At 54.8% G+C, this 19,665-nt stretch overlaps 1 protein-coding gene across 4 annotated transcripts in view; it reads right to left on the reverse strand.

Annotated features, from left to right (window-relative positions):
- Window positions 1-1,572: 1,572 nt before the first annotated feature.
- The window catches only part of Sfswap (splicing factor SWAP), a 64,611-nt gene continuing 46,518 nt past the window's right edge, over window positions 1,573-19,665 (reverse strand). For 3 of the 4 annotated variants that reach the window (XM_076838804.1, XM_076838794.1, XM_076838811.1), the window contains 5 exons: window positions 15,720-15,985; window positions 10,269-10,394; window positions 3,290-3,463; window positions 2,322-2,394; window positions 1,573-1,936 (listed from right to left, as the gene is read on the reverse strand). In XM_076838804.1, coding sequence (XP_076694919.1) covers window positions 1,871-1,936; window positions 2,322-2,394; window positions 3,290-3,463; window positions 10,269-10,394; window positions 15,720-15,985 — 705 coding nt within the window. In that variant the 3' untranslated portion in view covers window positions 1,573-1,870. Of the gene's footprint in view, window positions 1,937-2,321; window positions 2,395-3,289; window positions 3,464-10,268; window positions 10,425-11,292; window positions 11,381-15,657; window positions 15,986-19,665 lie in introns of all 4 variants that reach the window. The other variant, XM_076838820.1, reaches the window with a different exon arrangement.

Here is a 19,665-nt window from a genome sequence, read left to right on the forward strand (position 1 = left end):
GGCACCCCTGGTGTTCCCAGCCTAGGGGCATGTGACGGCCACCAACCCTGTGCCATGGAGCCTGGGAAAGCTGTGGGCTCCTGGGTGGCCCCTGTGCGGTAACAGCACCAGTTTCTTCTGGGCTTGTCTCCGTCGCCACTGCTAGCCAGGGACCATGCCGTGCCAGCTGAAAGCCAATCTCCAGGACCCGAGTCCCGAATGGAGTCCAGCGGAGAAGGGCAGGGACTCGCCTTCTGCATGGGCTCGGTGGGCCACCCAAAATGGCAGTGACTTGCCAGGGGAGGGGGCAGGAGGGCCTCCCTGGTGACCCAAGTGACATAGGCCGGGAAGCGCATGGCAGATGCTGCCACCCCAGGTGGATGAGGGCTGGAACTCATGCCACCCCATGGCTGCCCCCCACCCCATGCTGTCCAGGGCCAACCCTCATACCCCCAGGGCCGCTGACTTAAAAACTCAGGGCAAAAGGCAGCCGTGGACAAGCAAAGACGTGTCCAGGAGGGCCCAGGACTCGAAGGCCACCACCCAGGGCCTCACCCTTCCTCTCCTGAAGTGATGCTGCTCACAAAGACCTGACCCCAGAGCCCATCTAAGGCCTCCTCTGCCCTGTGGCCTCCCCCAGCATCCTGGACACCTTGCAATGGGCACACCATAAGGCACAGTGAGCGCCACCTGGCAGGCTCGACCCCAGTGAGGATGCCCAGCAGGACAGGTGGGAACTGGTGCGTCCCAAGGGTCCCATGTGACTACCACTGTTCCCACCACTCCGTGCTGCTCCCGCCAAAGACCGGCCAGCAGTGCCTGTGAGAAGCAGGGTCCTGCCGACATGGCTCCTGAGCAGCGTTTCCCTAGCAGGAGCGCCGGCGCTGGCCCACACTGGGTGCCCTCTGCAGAAGATGGTGCCGAGGGGCACAGGGTGCGCACCACCCCAGATGAGCCCCCCCACAGGGCAAGGCTGGCCGGCGGGGCAGGATGCAGAAGAGCTTCTACACACAGCACCTGCAGCTGCACCCTCAGTAGGAGACCTTTCCCTCCTGATGCAGGGGAGGCCAGGCTTGTGCCCTGTGTGGGAGGCAGGGATTCCTGTGTGGGCACCTCAGGGCCTGCCCTGCGCTCAGTCGTCCTGGTGGCAGAGATGGCTTATGTGGGGACGCATGCAGCGTGCCCTACGAAGCACACGGGGGACACGTGGGTCCTGGCCAGCGAGGGACACACAAACCTGCACCTTCATCCGCATACTCAAACCTGTGGGGCTTCCGAAGCCCAGTACAGGGTGCCTCTGGGCATCTGGTGTCTTTGAGGGCTGTACCGTGTGACATCACTACCACCCAGGCTCTCCAATAGCACTGCCGAGCCTGTTGCATGGGGACACACAGCCACCCCAGAGGCTGACTGCGTCCAGGTGGAGTCCGGGTGCCTCACTGGGGCTGTGCAGGTCATGAGCGGCTGCTGCAGGAGGGCAGCAGGCAGGACAGGTGAGCCCAGCTGTCCTACCTACACAGCGTCCGCCAGGAGGCAGAGCTCATGAAGGGGCACCGTGAGCCCAAGAAGGCAGACACAGCTCCAGGCTGCCAGCTAGAAAAGGTGTTTCTTCCATTTTATTTGATAATACATTTTCACAGAAACATGATATTATTTACAAATATACAAGTAAGAGACTGCTGGTCAAAAATCTTAAACTGAAAATGTCATCAAAAATTAATTTACAAAAGCCACCAACTGTCCCCAGAGTCCTGGGCGGTGAGCCTGGACGGTTCTGCCCCGGGCCTGCCAGCAACAAGCTCTTCCACTCCGACTTCCACGGTGGTGGCTCCGAGCTGCGGGCCACACAGGGCTCCGGGTGGTGCAGCAGGCTGGCTCCACGGCCGCTGCCTCAGGAGGCGCTGGTTTGCAGGTTTTTGGAAGCTGCGAGCATTGCTCTGACTTTGGCCATGAGATCCTGCACAGGGTGAGACAGGGACCTGACCACTGGGCAGGGAGTTCATGGACCTGTGGGGATGGGGAGCAGAGCGTGTACACTGGCCGGAGGCGGCCTGGGAGGATGGGTGTGGGCTGTGGGCATGTTCAGGCTGCACTGAGGCCAAAGCCCCCTCTCAACCTTGACCTCCGTCCAAGTCTCCTTTGCCATGACCTCATGCAGGTCCATCGGGGGAGGGTCCTACGGTGTGGCAGCCCTGGCCTCTGCATGCTGCATAGCCAGACACCAACCAGCCCAGGACTCCCTCCTGGGTCAGCGCGAGTGAAGTGGGAGTGGGAGTCAGGGGAGAGAAAACGAGGCCCCTTTCCAGAGACCAGGAGGACAGAGGCCCGAGGGCCCGACTTACCTGAGTTATTTTGCTCTGCACAGAAGAAACGATTGCCGAAGAGATCTGACCGTCCTTTTCCTGAGAAACGCCCCTAAAGCAAAGAGAAGGACCAGAGCTTGAACCTACCCTGTAGTGTGGGGGCCAGGACACTGTGGGTGGGCGCCCTCACAGGCCGGCTTCCCAGGGTAAGCAGGGTCGCTCTCCTGAACACCAGGGCCGCGCGGGCCACGCAGTCAAGCATTTATACAGCGTTTGTAAAAGGAAAGTAGTTTGGAATTCATTCTCAGGAGACGCTACGTAAACACATGGGACCAGAGGAACATGGGAGCCAGCAGACAGGCCGAGCCTCCACGGGGAATCTCGGGGATTCCTGGACCTGCCCTGGCCCAGGCTCCTGCACTTGGCCTATGGCTGCTGCTCCCTACATGGGAAAGCTGCCTGTGCCTTCTACGCCAGGCGTCAGCCGCAGTGCCACACATCCCTTCCCAGCCCGTTGGGTGTAGGGTGTGGCAGGGGTCTTGACTGCTGCTACCTGAACAAGAGCAGCTGCCTCATGTGTGGTCTGCCTTCATCTGAGGATCACTACGTCCAGGACAGGGACACTGGGTCTTGCCAGGGTTTCGTACCCTGACAACCAGTTTGGATTGCTGACTGGTGGGGAGGCTAGTAGCCCTCACCCCTGTGACTGGTGCTGTGGCAAAAGGAGTCCTGAGTTCCCTGGATGCTACAGACCCCCAGTGCTGGTTCTTCCCATCCCTAGGACCATGCTGGGACCTGCTCCCAAGGGCAAGTGCAGGATTGGCCAGTTAGCATTCAGGAGCCTGCACAGGTACTGAGAGGTCACTTGCCCTGCTGGTACTAAGCTGGGGCCACCTGGGGACCTCCTCTGCCCGGGGAGCAGGGGCTGGGATCAGCAGATGCACCCTGGGGTTAGGCCCGCCTGCCACCCACCCTCTCCCACTGAGCACTGCCCGGAGGCAGATCACCTGGAGCGCTCCTGGCTGGAGCCCCGGCTCTCCACAGGAGAGATGCTGGCCGAGTGTGCTGAGTGGGCTGCAGGCCGTAGTGCTGCCTGCTTACTCGGGGACGCTGACTGTGACCGCGCCTTAGCCTTGGTCCGTGACTGCGACCGCCTCTTCTTCTTCTTCTCATGGGGACTTCTGAAAGGAAAGTGCCCTGGTGAGAGACCCATGTTGCATGTGGCCCGACACATATCTGTGGGGCACTGTACCCTGCAACCAGGCAGAGGGATGGACCCCTGGCTTGCGAGGCTTTAGGGAGATGTGCAAAGCAGTTGCTCCAGCAGGCAGCCTGGCATCGGGCACGAAGCTGGCATCTGAGGTGTAGCAAGCATCTGACCTGCACTGAGAGGCCCTTGACAGCCACCCCTCCATCTATGCTGTTCTCTCACTTTTGCCAATTTAATGAGAATTTCCAAAAATATATGGAAAGTCATTAAAGTCAAGTATTGCAGACACAAAGGCCTGGCATTTCTTTTGGATGGCAGTTTTGGGGCATGTCCCTGGAGAAAGGTAGGCGCAGGCTGCTGGGCCCACTCCCTGGGGGGCCCCAGCCACATCCAGTGCCCAGCTCGGCTCTGAGCGCTGCTCCTGCTTCCCACAGAAGATAGGTCCCCAAACCCCCACAATTCCATGCCAGCAGCGAGGCTTTCCAGACCCCCTGCCTGCATTCCTCCCGCAGCTTGGGTTGGACTCAGTCCCTCCCACACCTGTGTCCTGGGACCCTTTCTATGACTTGAGACACACTGAAAAAGACAGGGAGGTCACATTTTTGGTAAAGGCAGTGTGCGGCGTGGACAGCGCCCTCTCAGCACCCTGGAGTCTCTGCAGGGACATCACTCATTGCCAGGCTGGCTCATCCCTCTCATCGTCCCTCCTAGGCTGCCTCCTGGTGGCCCACAGGGTCTCCACAGGGTTTAGGGGCAGCAGCACCTCGCTGTCTGGCTTTGTCCCTCCTGGGGCCACTGCTGGCACAGTGTGGCTGCCTGGCTCCCTGGGGACTCAGCATGGCATGGGGCCCTTCCCAATGTGGCCACCCCACCCTGCAGGGAAGGACCCCAGGGGTCGTCCAGACCTCACTTCATTCCAAGTCACACCCCTCATTCGGGCCATTTCTGCTCAACAACAAGCAGAGTTCACAGTCTGTAGCATGCGACTCCACTGAGGTGGTCCAGTAGGGCCACCAGCCTAAAGCACTTGGAAGCCACGAGCACCAGCAGTGCTTCTAGAGCTCTGGCAGCACAGGGCCCCCCGCGTGCCAGCCTGGGCTCCCTGGCAGTGTCCGGGGTGGAGCAGAGTGATGGCCAGGCCTGGGGCCACCACGCTGCAGCAAGAGCCTGCAGTGCAGTCAGCACGGGGGTGGCACAGCTGCAGAGACATGGTGGCCAGGCACGGCGTGCACATCTGCCCTCCCAGCAACGCAGGAGGCAGGTGCAGGACAGCGAGCTCTGGGCCAGCCTCAGCAACCAGCAAGACCCTGTCTCAAAAAACAAAAAATAAAGAGGGCAGGGGCTGAGGCTGGGTGGCACAGTGCCTGGAGCCAAAAGGAAGGAAGAGCCGATGCTGGTGCCGGATGCTGTGGGCCGGGGCTCTCTACTGACAGCCACTTAACACTGCAGCACGTGGGAGCATGTGACCAAGGGCCAGATGACTGAGCCCCAACTCAGGCTGCTCTCTGTGGCTGCAGAATGACTGACTGACAGGCGGCTTCTGGGCTGGCTCTGGCTCAGTGGCAGAGTACCTGCTGGGCACGCACCCTGGGCTCAAGCCCCAGCACCGCACCAGAAAGAAAAAGGGGCCGTGAGCACAGCAAGTCTCCAACAGGAGGAAAGCTGATGGTTCACTTCTGACACCACCAGGACGCTCATGGCCATGGGCAGGGTCTTCCATGTGCTGTGTGGAGAGCCCAAGCCATGGACCAGACCCCACTGTCCCGGGGAGCCAGTCTGTGCCCACTCCACCCCCAAACTGGCCTCTGCTGCGCACCATGGCCTGAAGCCACGAGCATGGACTCCTGCAGGTCTGCTGGGCAGCATTTTGAGGCCCAGCCTGAGGGAGCAGTGCCACAGGGCCATGTGTTCCTTCTCCTTCCTGTGACAGCCGGAGGAGCTGTCTGTGAGCTGCTGTGTGGTCAGTGCCTTGAATGGACAGCGAGGCTATGGGGTGTGTGTGTGAGTGCACTCTTTGCCTGCCAGCTGTGCCTGGCAGCACCACTGAGCACATCCCGGCCACATCACCAAGCCAGTCTAGTCCACCAACAGAGCGGACACTGCCCTGGTCTCCAGGGCACTTTCTGGGTGACCAAAGAGGCCGAGCACCTCCCCTGCATTCATGGGCTCCATACATGCTGTCCTGTGAAGCATCAGTGAGGCCTCTGCTCTCCTCCCAGTCTGGAGCCTGCCCTCCCTCCCTCCTCCTTTCCGCTTTACATCTGCAGCCCTGGGATTGAACCCAGTTCCCCAAGCTGCAAACCTAGCCCCTTCCTAACACTTGGAGACAAGATCTTGCTAGGTGACCCAGGCTGGCCTGGAACTTGCCATCCTCTTGCCTTAGCCCTTGAGTCACTGGGCATGCAGGCATGGCCACTGTGCCCACCCGCCCCAACTGTGCCTCCTAGGGGAAGTTTCACAGGTTTTCCTCATAATGACAGCATTCTCTATATCCTAAGGAGCCTTAGTCACATATGTTGTTTTCTTTCAGAAGCTCGATGTACTGGTTTCTACGTCCAGTGTGGTGATCCCCCTTGAAGTGACTTTTGGGCAGGGTGTTTTTTTTTTTTCCCCCATTCTGACATGCAGTTGTCCAAGCAAATTTTGTGGGAAGGCCTTTCCTGTCCTCCCTGAACAGTTTTGGCACTTTGGGCAACAATCGTGGCCATACAGGTAGTCTCCTAGACCTCCTCCCTCTGCACACCTTCATACTGATACCACACTGGCCACACTGCTGTACTTTCTGGTAGTTTCTGAAATCTGAGGTCAAAGTCCTTCACTTTTATTCTTTTCCCAGATTGTTTTGGCTTTTCCTGGTCCTTTGTGTTTCCATACAAGTTTTAGGGTTTCTGTGCCAATTTCCACAAAAAGCTCAGGGTATTTGCTCAAGCTGGACTGGGTCTGTGGGTCACTCTGGGGAGGAGAGCTCTGTCAGTGTCTGCCAGTATGCTGGGAAGGCCCTGCCTCCTCCCCTCCCCCCCTCCTGCTGTTGGTCGCTGAGGATGGAACCTGGTCCTTGTGCAGGCCAGGCACCTGCTCAGCCTGAGCCAGCCCAGCGCAAAGCCCTTGCAAGTGCACCCGGGCTCCTGAGAAGGCACTCAGAGTCCCTGCCTGCTTCAGGGGTCAGCTGTGGTGAACTCATGAGGCGAGTGGCAACTGTCCCCTCCTTTCCTGACTGTCTTGCTGGGGAGGCTACCTGGCTGGGGCCTGGTGGAAAGCTCGGCAGATGTGACACTTCCAGGGTACTTGCTTCTGCTGGTGTCAGTTTGGTCATCTGTTCCTTTAAGGAACTTACTTTATCTAAGCTGCTGAATTAACTCAGTGAGTTTCATTTCCTTGTCCCACAGGGTCTCTCATTCCGGACTCTTCCAGGGCTCTGTCCATCTCTGGTTCTGGTCTTTCTTGCATCCCTTCTTGTTTCTATTGGAGTTTGATTTGTTCCTTTTTCAGCTCCTGTTTTTGGTACCAGGGAATGAACTCAGGGGCACTCGACCACCAAACCACCTTCCCAGCCCTATTGTGTCTGAGTTGCTTAGTGCCTCGCTGTTGCTGAGGCTGGCTTTGAGCTCTCAATCCTCCTGCCTCAGCCTCCTGAGCACGGGGAAAACCGGCATGGCCACTGCGCCCAGCTCCTCTTTAGGCTTCTTAAGCTCAACTGGATCACTGCTTCTACACTTTTATTTTCTTGTAACATAAATGACTTCCAACCGGGTGTGGGAGGCTGAGGCAGGAGGATCCAGTCCTGAAGCCAGTCTGGGCAGCTTAGTGAGATTCTGGTATCTCATAATTAAAAGGACTGGGGATACTCCTGGGTTCAATCCCCAGTACTAGAAAAAGTAATTATTTAACTGCTCTTGTAATTTTTTCTTCCATCAAAAGTGACCGTAGAGTTATATTGCTGAATTTCCAAGTGCTTGGGATTCTCCAGGTTCTTTAAGGGTCTGTAGCGTGGTGCATGGTGAAGGAACCTGCCCGCACCTCCTGGACCTGCCGAGACCACTGGGCCCAGGGCGGCTGCCACAGTGCTGTGGCTCCCAGGGCTGTGGCCCTGCTTCTCGCTCCCCCTTGGCTTCCTGGCTACTTCCTGGTTGCTGCTCTGGGGACGACACTTCCTCCCATTATCAAGCTGCCTCGAGGGAGGAGGGCCTCATGACCTGAGGCCCCTTGGCAGCTGCCACATCCTGCACTTGCTGGCCAAGCACTCCTCTGTGGGCTGAGCACAGAGCCTCCCTCAGGTTCAATGGCAAAGCACCATCACTGTCATCTGTTACCTGCTTTAATAAGGCAGCCGCGACTCCCTGCTGAAGTGACTTCACCAACATCCCTGTGACAGAGGCGTAAACAGTGTGCTCAAAACACTTCCTATGAATACTGGTCCACCTGGCCCAAGTGTGAACTTCCACTCATCACTACAAGGAGTCTCTCCTTGGGATGGCTGACCCAGGGTGCAGGCAGGAAGCACCAGGAACAGCTCAGGCCAAAAAGCAGGAGAGTGCCTGGAGAGCAGTGGGAGGACGTGTCCAAGGAGGCAGGGACGGGTCCAGGGCCCCCCGGCCCAGTCTGAAACAATGCACCATCTAAGAGTACAAGGCTGGGGCACCCACTCGGCCGGTGAGGACGACAGATCCCAGGTTTAGGACCTGCGGTGACATCACGCTGGTTAAGGAAGAAGGGCGAGCAGCAACGGGAGTTGCTCTCGCCCAGCCACCTGCCTGCGCAGGCGCCATCCAAGTGCAACCCTAGCAGAGCTGCTGGCAAAGGGTGCCGTCGGACACAGGACACCCCAAAGACCTCTCCCTGATCCAGAAGCAGGCGGGAGTGACCTCATCAGAGTGGCCTGACTCTACATCACTGACAGGGACAGACGGACATGTGTCTTGGGGATGACACAAGGGAGTCTGCACAGCCGCACCCATGCCGGGTTGCTGCGGAGACCCTGGGCAGCACCCTGCCAGAGACAGCACGGGAGGAGCACCTCTGACAAGGCTGTGGTCTGGCTTCTCCAAACACGTCAGAGCCACAACACACATCCTGGTGTGTGGGGGAGCAAGGGGTGCGTGTGGGCCTGAGCTGCAGAAGGTGGGCACAGGGGTGCTCGCAAGCCACTTGAAAAACCAGCCCCCAGGCTGACCATGCTCAGACAGGAACAGCTCAGGCCACGTGGGGGCACATGGAGAGATACTGCTGAGCTCTGATGCCAGCTCTCAGCAATGCAGAGGCGTCCAGAGGGCCGTCCCTCTGCAGGGCTGCCATCAGAACCCTGTCCTGGGGTCCGCGGAGCTTATGAGACCACGCAGGCCCTGGGCCTCCCACCTGTGCAGGCAGATCCTTAACCACCGCTGTCCATCACTCCTCTTAATGCAAAAATCAAGCTGAGGACAAAGTGAGAACTTTTGTGTTCAGAGATCTTTTGCTACAGGAATAGATTTTAGATCCTCTCCTCACGTGTTTGAGGTGGTAATAAATTTCAAGGCTCACTGCTGGCTTCAGGAATGAGTTCCACATGCCAGGCAGCCGGGACACCTGGCAAGATCACCACAGCACAAAACGTAACCAGAGCATGTGTGTCAGAGGGCTCTGACCCCGCCAGCTGCCAGCTCCTCTGCCTGTGCTCCACTTCAGGAAAAGGGGCTCAGGTTCTATTAGGAGATTCCTAGCTGCTGTCCCTGGTGGTGGCCAGCAACTGGGCTCCAGATGTGCCCTGGGACAATGCCAATCAGCTAGGTGGCATGAGCTTGAGCCCTGGAGGGGGCTGTTCCCAGATAGCACTCCCCGTGGCCAGGAGGAGACTGCTGGCCACTGCTGGGGGCCACTAGCATTCAGTGCTGGAAAACCCGCCAGAGGCCCACAGCTAAAGGTTTGCTTACCAGGGTGGACCTATGGGGGGTGGGGGGCACCCCTGGAAGGGACGGGAGGACCCTCTGCTTTGGGGCATGAGGCCCAGTTTCCACTCTGCACTCCCACCGTGTGCTGCCTCACCAGAGCCTGGGCTAAAACCTCCCAAACTGAGCCAAAGTAAACCTTTTCTTTTAAATATTTATTGTTTTAGTTTTTGGTGAACACAACATCTTTATTTTTTTATTTTTTATGTGATGCTGAGGATCGAACCCAGCGCCCTGCGCATGCCAGGCAAGCGTGCTACCGCTTGAACCACATCTCCAGCCCCAACCTTTTCTTTAAAGCTGTTACCTCGGGTCCTTGACTGGAGAGCAGAACTCTGCCTGAAACGAGCTGAGGCAGTCTGGAAGGGTGGCTTCCACGTCTGTTTTTATATCTTTTGGCATTGGGGGTGAACCCGGGACTCCATCTTGCCAGGGCTCAGCACACTGCCGTACTAAACGTGGACGCCGGCCTGGCTCTCCAGGAACAGCTGAATCAGTGCTCAGGAGGCACCCACAGGACACTACCCCTTTGGGAGCGGCAGCCTCAGCCCTGGCACCGTCACATACTGCCCAGGCACCAACTCCCGTGAGACCCGAGGCCACCATGTTGGGAGGTCTGCCCCTCCTTCTCTGTTCCTGCCTCTGGCAAGGGGGCAGACGTTGTCTGTGGGTCCTGCTTCAGGGCTATGCTGAGGGAAACCAGCTCCCAAGTTAGGTTGTGCGAGAGCTCCATGGAGGCCCCAGTGCTCCCAGTGACAGTGCTGCTGCGGAGACTATGGCTGTCATCCTGGGCAGCTAGTGACAGAGGTGGACACAGCTTCAGACCCCTCTACCCAGGACACCCAAGCGGCCTACCTGGAGCGAGTCCGCTTCCTGCTGGCTCCGGGGCTGCTGCTCATGCGGTAGGCAGTGGGGACGCTCCTGTCTTCCCGCCGTCTCTCTGGGGAGTGAGCTCTCCTCCGAGGGGACCGGGAGCGTGACCTGGACAGAGTAACGTGGCATTCAGTTCCGCTGTCTGGTCCCCTGGTGTGCACTCTCTCTTGCCTTAGCCTGCAGGGTGCCCACAGCAGATGCCCACTCCGGCCAACCAGCTTCAGCCTCACCCCGGGAGGCAGATGCCTCTGCCCATTCCACAGCGCTGTACCCAGGTGCCAGTCTTGGAGGCTACCATTGCCAAACACCCGAGGAGGCCACCCAGCCAGCCCAAAATGCTGGGCCTCCTTCCTCCTGCTTGAGGACTGGTGCTCACAGGCATGGCCCTCACCTCTGCAGAGGAAAGGCACTGGGTGCCCGGCATCCCAGACCTCATGGCCTGTGCAGGAGCAGGCAGGGACATGTCAGGTCTGCTGGCTCAGAGCCCCACCTTCGCCTGGCCCAGAGCATGCCGTCCTGACAGTCTGGGCTAAGTAATGCAAGTTCATGGGATTCATGGATGAATTCACCCCCGAATATTTACTGGCCCTTCCCTTGTGTCTAAAACAAGGTTCCTTCTATCCACGTCATGACATGATCCACACAGCCAGAAAGACCCTCCAGACCCTTTCCCACTTGGGACAGTCAAAGTTAAAAACGACACCTTTGGGATTTTTCACTCTGTTAACTCAGAGCAGCTGGATTTCGCCACTTAAAAAAGTTTTTCACTGAATCATTTTAATTATGGTAAAAACCCAAAGCAACACACACCGTGGTTCAGAAGACCAGCTCACTATGGTATCTACCCTCTGGTGTCACAGGAAGCACCCTGGCCCTGATAAGCCTGCTCCAACATAAGGAGGCTGCAGGGTCTTCTCTGCTGGACCTCTGGAAGGTGTTGTGTGTCGGAAATGTCCCTGGGCTCCGGCCAACAGATGCCAGGGCCAGGCCAGTCAGAGCCCATGACGTCTTGCCAGGTGCTCCACGAGAGCTCCAATGGTCAGGTCTGCTGGAGGCCAGGCTGCTTGAGGGCTCCTGCTGGGCTGCTGGTGCATCTCCTCAGGACACACACTTCTCGTTCAGAGTGTATAAAGCTGGGACGGGCACTACAGAATGGGGAAAGCATTCGGTTGAGCAGAGCCTTCACACCTGCAGGATGCTGGACAGAGCTCTACCACACACTCGAAGATCAGGAAAGACGATGAGCCCAGTGCCTGCAGCCACACTCTTCAGAGGGAAGGGGCAGCTCCCACGACCTCGGGAAGGAGCCCCTTAGAGCTCAGAGCTCTCCAGGTCTCACTTTAAGGAAGGACACTTGATGCTTTCCATTCTATTGAGTGGGCTCTTCACAGTGACATGACTCAGTGCCAGGAAAGGCACTCCACTTGTCAGCCAATTGTCCCATGTATCCAGAGTCTTCAACGAAGGCAGATGACCTTAACATTCTTGCACAATCTCAATGGTCTGCTCAAAAAATAAGGGCATTGGGAGACTTTCTCCAAGGATGAAATTCCAGAAGTTTTATCTGGATGCAGTGGCCACACTTGTAAGTGGCCTCTTTTCACCCCAGACCACCTGTGTGGGGTGCTTGCTTTGTTCGTCTCACTGCTCACAGGTCTCGGCAACAGGTGACTCGGGGACTTGGGAGCTGGGGTCGGCCAGCCCATCTCAACCTAACCACCAGGAGACTCCTGGCCTGGCAGTTCCCATGCTCACGTGGCTGGTCTCTCTTGAGGCTGAGGTGCAGATGCCTGGCACCTGTGTGCGCTCACAGTTCACCCGATATTAGCGACCACCCAGGCCGGCATGCTAACCAGCGCTGTGCGGGGCACTTTAAGCACCCGGTTTCTTCTTTAAAAAACAGGACTGAGACACAGAATTATCTTTTACTGTTTTTCTGTGCACTTTATCATGGGGAGTAAGGACAGTAAAGATCACATCTAGGGCTGGGTTGTGGCTCAGCGGTAGAGCCCTCACCTAGCATGTGCAAGGCCCTGGGTTCAATCCTCAGCAGCACATAAAATAAATACATACATAAATAAAGGAAAGAAAGAGAGATATTGTGTCCTGTCAACAGCTACAACTAAAAAATAAATATATATAAAAAAATTCACATCTGATTCAACTTTGCCTACCTGAGTTATTTCTGAACGTTAAATACAGTCATTTTCAAAAAAGTCGTATTAACCCCCTTAAGGTACATTGGGAGCTAACTTTTGGGAAAAAAACACATCTTTACTGCACAGATCCTCTGCACGGGGAAGTCCTGAAGACCTGTTCAGAACCCACGGCTGAGCCCCAGACACCAGAGGAACACCAAGGGAACTCACCAAGGCTTATATTATAGGCTAGTGGAGGATCAAGCACCAGCCTTGCTAATTCAGTGTAGTGACACTTAACACTGAATCCATACTGAATTTTACACGAGTGAACTACATCAGTACTTCTTCCTTCCATTAAAACAACGGACCTTACGAAAACACAGATAAAACCAGCTGCAGCACAGGTGAGGAAGTCTTACACGTCAGTCAGTCAGTGGTGGTTAAGATGCTGAGTATCACCTCGTCAAAACCAGAGATCGGGCTGGGCTGGGCTCAGCAGTAGAGCGCTTGCCTAGCACATGGAGGCACTGAGTTCCATTCTCAGCACCACATGAAGATAAGTAAATAAAAAATAAAGGTATTGTGTGCATCTACAACTATGAAAAAAATTAAAATAAATGAACAAAAACCAAACCAGCGAGCTTCTTGAGAAATAACACATGGGTTTTGTGAAACTAAAGATTTTTGCCATAACTTGCCTCTGGAGGTCCGAAGCCACCTATGGCTGGGACGTCTTGAGTGACAGGGGCTTCAGCTAGATAACCAGCCCACAAACAGACCTGCTGGCACAGAAAGAGCTTCCCAGTCTCACACCACTGCACCTTACAGGGGCTACCTGACTCCATAGTGTGAACCTCAGCTGAAGCACCCTACCACAATCAGAAATGCTAAGAACTGTGGTGTTGAATTTTTAAATTTTTGATACCTCAGCCCCATCTCCAACTTTTAAAAAATTTTGAGAAGGGTCTACTAAGCTATTAAGGCTGGCCTCAAACTTGCAATCCTCCTGCCCCAGCCTTGCGAGTTGCTGGGATCACAGGCCAGGGCCACTGTGCCTGGTGTGGTATTGCACTTGGAGCTGGCAGCAGTTAGCACTTTCAATATTTTGGTTAAAATTTAGTTGTCTTTTAACACATCAATAATACATATTATGGGAGAGAACACCATCCTTTCCTATCTTATTTACAACTGTGGCTTTTGGTGGTGCTGGGGTTGGACCCAGGGTTACGCACACACTCGGTGAGCTCTCCACCACTGAGCCACACCCAGCCCAAGGACTGCAGTGTGTTAACTCCCCTCGGGCTCCAGGAATAGCGAGTGCTGGCAGGGCTCAGGTGGAGCCAGCAGATTTGCCCCTGGAACATGCCACTTTCTTCTGAAGGAACAGACCAGGCAGGGTCCAGTTTGAGGGTCCAGGGGGGCGCCTGGACTGCCAGGCAGAAGAGGCAGTTACCGAGAGGCACTTGGCAGGTGCCAGCTCTGGGCACAGAGCTCATTGGAAGGCTTTGTTTCACGATATTATCACATGTACTTTATGATATGATAAAGCTGTTCTTTTCCTTGACTGAAACTGGCAGCTTACCATTGGACAGAAAGCATAATGAGGAAACGGCCACTTGCCCACCTCTTATCTAAGATGTAAACACATTAAGAAAGATCAAGTAATCCCCAAGTTACCTTGTTAGCACTCAGTCCATGATAAGGACACAGACCCACAGCCCTACAGTGCCTGTGCTGGGTGGCGCTCTAGGTCATGAGCACCCACCTGGGTACAGCCTGAGGCCAAGGAATCCCACCAAGCTAGGCAGGCAGGGCATGTGCAGCCCCGGGTACCAGGTGCTTCACCCACACCACTTGTGGAGCCAGAGGAGAGCCCGTAGCTCAGATGGGCATGGGACCTTCATCACTGACCCCCAAGCAGGGATCACAATGAATTGTTTTTGCTTGTCCGAGCCAGAGGGGAAGGAAACTGGAAAGAAATCCCTGCATGTCCTGCAGTGGGGCCTGGTCAACTCTGGCGTATATTTTCAGTTCTGTAATGGCAAAGGAACTTTTTCAATTTTTTAAATTTCAGAATTCCTGGGGCTTAAAAAAAAAATATCAAAAGCATGTTAGCAGGGCTGTTAATTTAATTAAAAAATAACAAGATTCTTATGTTTTGTTTTTTTTGCCGGGTGTAATGACAGGAAGTAGATGATCAGGTCCACCTGTCAGGCACACATAGGCTGCCAGGCCTCCGGGACTGTCCTGGGCAGGGACACAGCACAGAGGCAAATGGGCATATGGTTTTCAACAATTAAGAGTGCAGGGCATCTCCATTTTTCCTACGGGAGAGGTGACAGCGATTCCAAAAAGAAACACCAGGCACCCGCAATGTGAGAGCTGTGTGAGAAAAAATGTGACAGATCCAAAGGCATGAGCCCCAGGGATGGGCCATGCCCGAGCCTCTGTCAAGCTAGCCACAGCTGTACCTCATTTTAAGAGGTTTTACCAGGCAGTAAGCTCTGAGGCCCTGGAAGGCGCTGGCCCCAGTGTTTACTGCCTTCTCAGAATCGGATCCTGAAGAAGGCTCTGTTCAACAGTGGGATGCTGGGACAGCAGAGGGATTAAATGAGAAGACTTCTGCCTCGTCCAAGCATGAACCAAGCAGCAGAGATTTCTTCTGTTCTGAAATTTGTATGCTCAAAAGAAACCAGGAGGGGACTTTCATACCAACAGGAGACCCACGCCACCCTGTGAACCTTCTCACACTCAGCACCATGCCAGGCCTGCTTTCCTGACCTGTTACAATTTAAATAAAGCTTTCACTTTTCCCTTTCTTTGTCTTTTATTTTTTTTGCTTGGTAGTAGTTGGTGATCTTTTTTGGTGCTGGGCACTCAACCCAGGGCCTCATGCATGCTTGGCAAGTGCTCCACCACGAAGCCACGTCTTGGCCTGTCTTATTTACTTATTTTAGTCTTTATTTAATTTTTATACTGAGAATTGAACTTGGGGTCGCTTAACCACTGAGCCACACCCCCAACTTTTTTAATTTTTTTAGACAGGATCCTGCTAAGGTTGCTGAGGCTGGATAGAACCTGCTGTCCTCCGGCCTTAGCCTCCTGAGCCACTGGGATCCCAGGTGTAGCCACCACGCCTGGTTGAAGGACTTATCTGCAGGACACAGATACCCACATGCACATCTGCCCAGGCACGTGGGGCTGCAGCTAAGCTTTTTGCCCAGCTCTACTGGCACCAGCAGGAGGAGGATCCACAGACAGGAGGGCTTTGGGCACTGCCCTGCACACCCACCTCGACCGCCGCACTGTCCGGTAGGCACTGGGAAGAGCGTGCTTGGCTTTTGAGTGTGACCTAGACCTGGACTTGGAAGATGCATGGTACTTGGGAGAGCGTGACCTAGTTCGAGACCGTTTTTTGTGCTTTTTCTTTTTCTTTTCTCTTTCTTCTTCTCTTGGTGGATCTCTGCTTTTGCTTGAAGGCCTTTCTGGTAGCTTCACTTCTAAAGTAGGCAGAGGTCTGCTTCCAGTCAGTACAGGACAGGGCACAGCACTGGCTTCCTAGGAACAGAAGCAAACGGGACAACAGGATGTTTTAGAACACAGACCACACGAGAGCAGCTTTGGGTCCCTCACACACAGATGCCTTGTACTCTCAGGAAGTACTGCCTCTCTGAGAGCCCTGCCCTCAGGAGGACCACAGCACACACCTTATACCGAAAGGGCACACGGACCCCAGAGGCTCTTCCTGCACAGTAACTCCCCACCACAGTATTGAAGTCACTATGTTAAAAATTCTGTATTTGCTATTCACTGACTTTCCACTGAAACAGATTCTGTAAATCTCCAATATGAGGGTTTTCATAAATCCGAATGCAACTTTTTGCAAGTCTTAACCAGAGGAGGAGGTACCTCTTGGACTGCAGGAAAACTCTGGGTGACAGAGGCATGCTCCAGGGTGCACAAGTCTCACTGCACTGCAGGGAGCCTCACAGCAGGAGCACGGCACCCAGATGTAGGGCAGCTGCCTCCCCAGAGGGGCAGCTGCACTTTCAGGCCACAGCTCAGCTGGAAGCAGATTCTGACCAAATGTTGAAGCCTCTAAAAACTTCTCACTTGGAATTCTACTGTGAGGCTTGTGGAATGTGTCCCCGGACACCACAGGGGCCCTCAAAAGAGGCACTGTCAGCAGCTGGCTTGGCATTTGGGAATCTGCCTGGTGAGTGGCTGTCCTCCCTGGAGACCACCTGACAGGGGCAGTTGGGTGGGCCTCTCACAGGCCACTTCCAGAGCTGCTTCTCATTGCAGCTCCGAGAGGAGGAGCCAGTCAGGGGTGCTCTGTGGGGCAGGCAGCTGTCTAGGATCCAAAGGCCACTGGAGCTGGCTGCTTCAAGATGTGAGACCCTCCAGCCTACCTGCTGCCTACACCCGGTGTGCATCTCTACACGCCTGCACACTAAGCAGAGGCTCCCAAGGCAGCAGTGGAGGCACATGGGCTGGAGTCCCAGCGGGCTGTCACCTGCAGTCCATTCTCATTAAAGGAACTCAGTCACTGGGGCTGTGGAGCGCAGGCTTCAGATGGCCCCGCACCCCCATCTGCGAGGTGGCTTCCGCGTCTATGTTTATGTGCAGGCTCATTTCTCTTAGATTTGTTTGTCGTTGGAGCACATTAGTGGGGTTCATCATGCCACATTCAGACAGGCACATGAACACGATAATCTGATCAATCTCATTCCCCAGTATATTCCCTCTCCTACCTTTACCAGGTTTGCTATTTTTTTTTTTGGTACTGGGGATGGACCCAGGGTGCCCCACCACTTGGCTACATCCCCAGTCTTTCATTTTGAGACAGACTCTAAGTCTCTGAGGCTGGCTTGGGAACCTGTAAGCTTCTTGCCTCAGCCTCCTGAGTCTCTGGGATCATGGAGTGGCCACCATGCCCAGATATTAAGGAATTTCCTAATATCTCCAGGGACCATTTCTCAAGGGAACCCATTTCAACGTGGGCCAGTTCTTGTCAAAATGGTCTCTCACTCAAATTCTATTAGAATAATATTTTTTTTCAGGTTTAGTATAAAACTATCTCACTGTTATAAGAGTTTAATATGTAAACATTCCACCGCACACACACTAATAAATGATGTTTTAAATCACAGGCAGCCGCTTTGCAGCTTCACCTGTGTCCCCGTGTGCAGAGGCACAGCATGGTGAACAGGCAGAGCACAGTACCTTTCAAGGTGAGCAAGTGGGGAGGCAGGCTGGGTGTGGCACAGCTCGCGAATGCTGGACTGCCAGAAAAACCAACTCTGTGCCCTTCAGAAAGGCCAGCAGTCTCAGAGTGCAAGGAGTGCACCCTGCATGAGATGTGCGAGCCCCCACTAACCCTGACGGCACCCGAGGCTTCCTAGAGCCTACTAACATGTGCCAAAGGCCATTCTGAAAGGAGGGATGGGGCTTCCCAGAGTGGAGCACGTCACTCCTCACCCTCTGCCCTCACACCAGGTGGGCAGGGCAGGGGCACGAGCTGCTTAACCGCAGCCTGCCAACCTCTGTCCCACTGAGGCTGCGGCTCCACTGAAGGGAGGGGTTGGTCTGAAACGAGACCTTCACGATTTGAGCTGCGGCCCAGCTGAGGGTCTACTTATTCTAAAGAGATGGTTGTCCTTCCCTGTTAAGGTGGAAACAGGTAGCCATGGTGGCCTCTCGGCAGCCCTCGCCACCGGCAGGGGAGCAGAGCTGTGTCTGCGTAAGGGCTGGGGGATGCGGACAGGCGCTGACGAGCTATCATAGCCAGGTCCAACTCTACGATCAAGACTTCACAACTGTTGGGATTCTTTTTTTTTTTTTTTTTTTTTGAGACAAGTCATTCTGTGTTGTCCAGGCTGATTTCCAAGTTCTGGGCTCAAATGATCCTCTAGCCTCAGCCTCCCAAGTAGCTGGGACCATAGACACTGGTGGGCTCGAAAACTGTAGAGACACGTCAAGGCCGAATCAACACCTAGTTAGCTACTCCTTCTAGGCTTTGCTGCAAAAGCTGGTCTGTCCTTGGTGAGCGCAACCACAGGCACTGCATTCCACACACACGAGGCCACCGCGTACCTGACGTGGCTAGCCAACACAAAGGATGGAATCCTTACTCTACTTGATGTTAATCAAATCAGTCAGCGTGGCTAGGAACCCCATACTGTAGTATACACCCCAAAATAACTGTCAATGTCAATGACAAATTACACCATTTAACATTTACACTGACTTGTTTAAGGATTCCGGATTCCCAGTTGTCTTAACCGAAACTACTCTTAACTGGGTGGTAGTACACAACTGTAATCCCAGTGACTGGAGAGGCTGAGTTGGGAGGACCACAAGTTCCAAGACAGTTCTTAGCAACTTAATAAGACCCTGTCTCACAGTAAAAGGTGAAAAAAAGGGCTGGGGACTTAGCTCCATGGAAGAGCACCCAGGGTTCAACCACAGTATGGAAAAACAACAGACAACCCCCATCCCCGCTCCCCTGCCAACTACACATATGAGTAACTGGAGGAAAATTAAGTGGTCACTATATAAGTGTGTACCACACCCCAACCCAGTGCCAGCACTGCTGCTGCTTGGGGTATGAGGGTGCCTGGCCCAGCCTATGGAGAGTGGCAGGCAGAAGCTGCCCAAGGCCACAGAGGCAAGGTTAGCAGCTGCTGCACTGACTCTTCATGGGTCTCCCAGGAACTAAAGCTGCCCTTTCAGAAAGGATTTTAACACTCCAGCAAAAATGACCAAAGTTGGGCTGGGGATGTGGCTCAAGTGGTAGCGTGCTTGCCTGGCATGCATGGGGCACTGGGCTCAATCCTCAGCACCATATAAAAATAAAAATGTGTCCACCGAAAACTAAAAAATAAATATTAAAAAAAAATCTCTCTCTCTCTCTCTCAAAAAAAAAAGACCAAAGCCCAAATTATGACCGGGCACAGGATGGGGCAGGTGTTAAGCAAGACCTGGAGGAATCATGGAGGACTCCTGCATAAATCACTTATGAACACGGAACACCCACTGCCCACGCCCCACAGGCTGACAAACCACACTGGGTGCTCCTGGACCCGCACTGCCCGCCTCCTGCACCTTCCACCACCCTACCCACTCCACGGGCAGGCGTGGCCAGGCTGCTCTTGGCTGCCATGTGTGCTCAGCATGCTGGGTGCCCCACAAACTGCTGGCCACTGCCACCCCTTCCAGCTTTGCCCAAGTACTTC

This window comes from Callospermophilus lateralis, chromosome 1 (assembly GCF_048772815.1).
Source record: "Callospermophilus lateralis isolate mCalLat2 chromosome 1, mCalLat2.hap1, whole genome shotgun sequence".
In the NCBI taxonomy this organism is placed as follows: Eukaryota; Metazoa; Chordata; class Mammalia; order Rodentia; family Sciuridae; genus Callospermophilus; species Callospermophilus lateralis.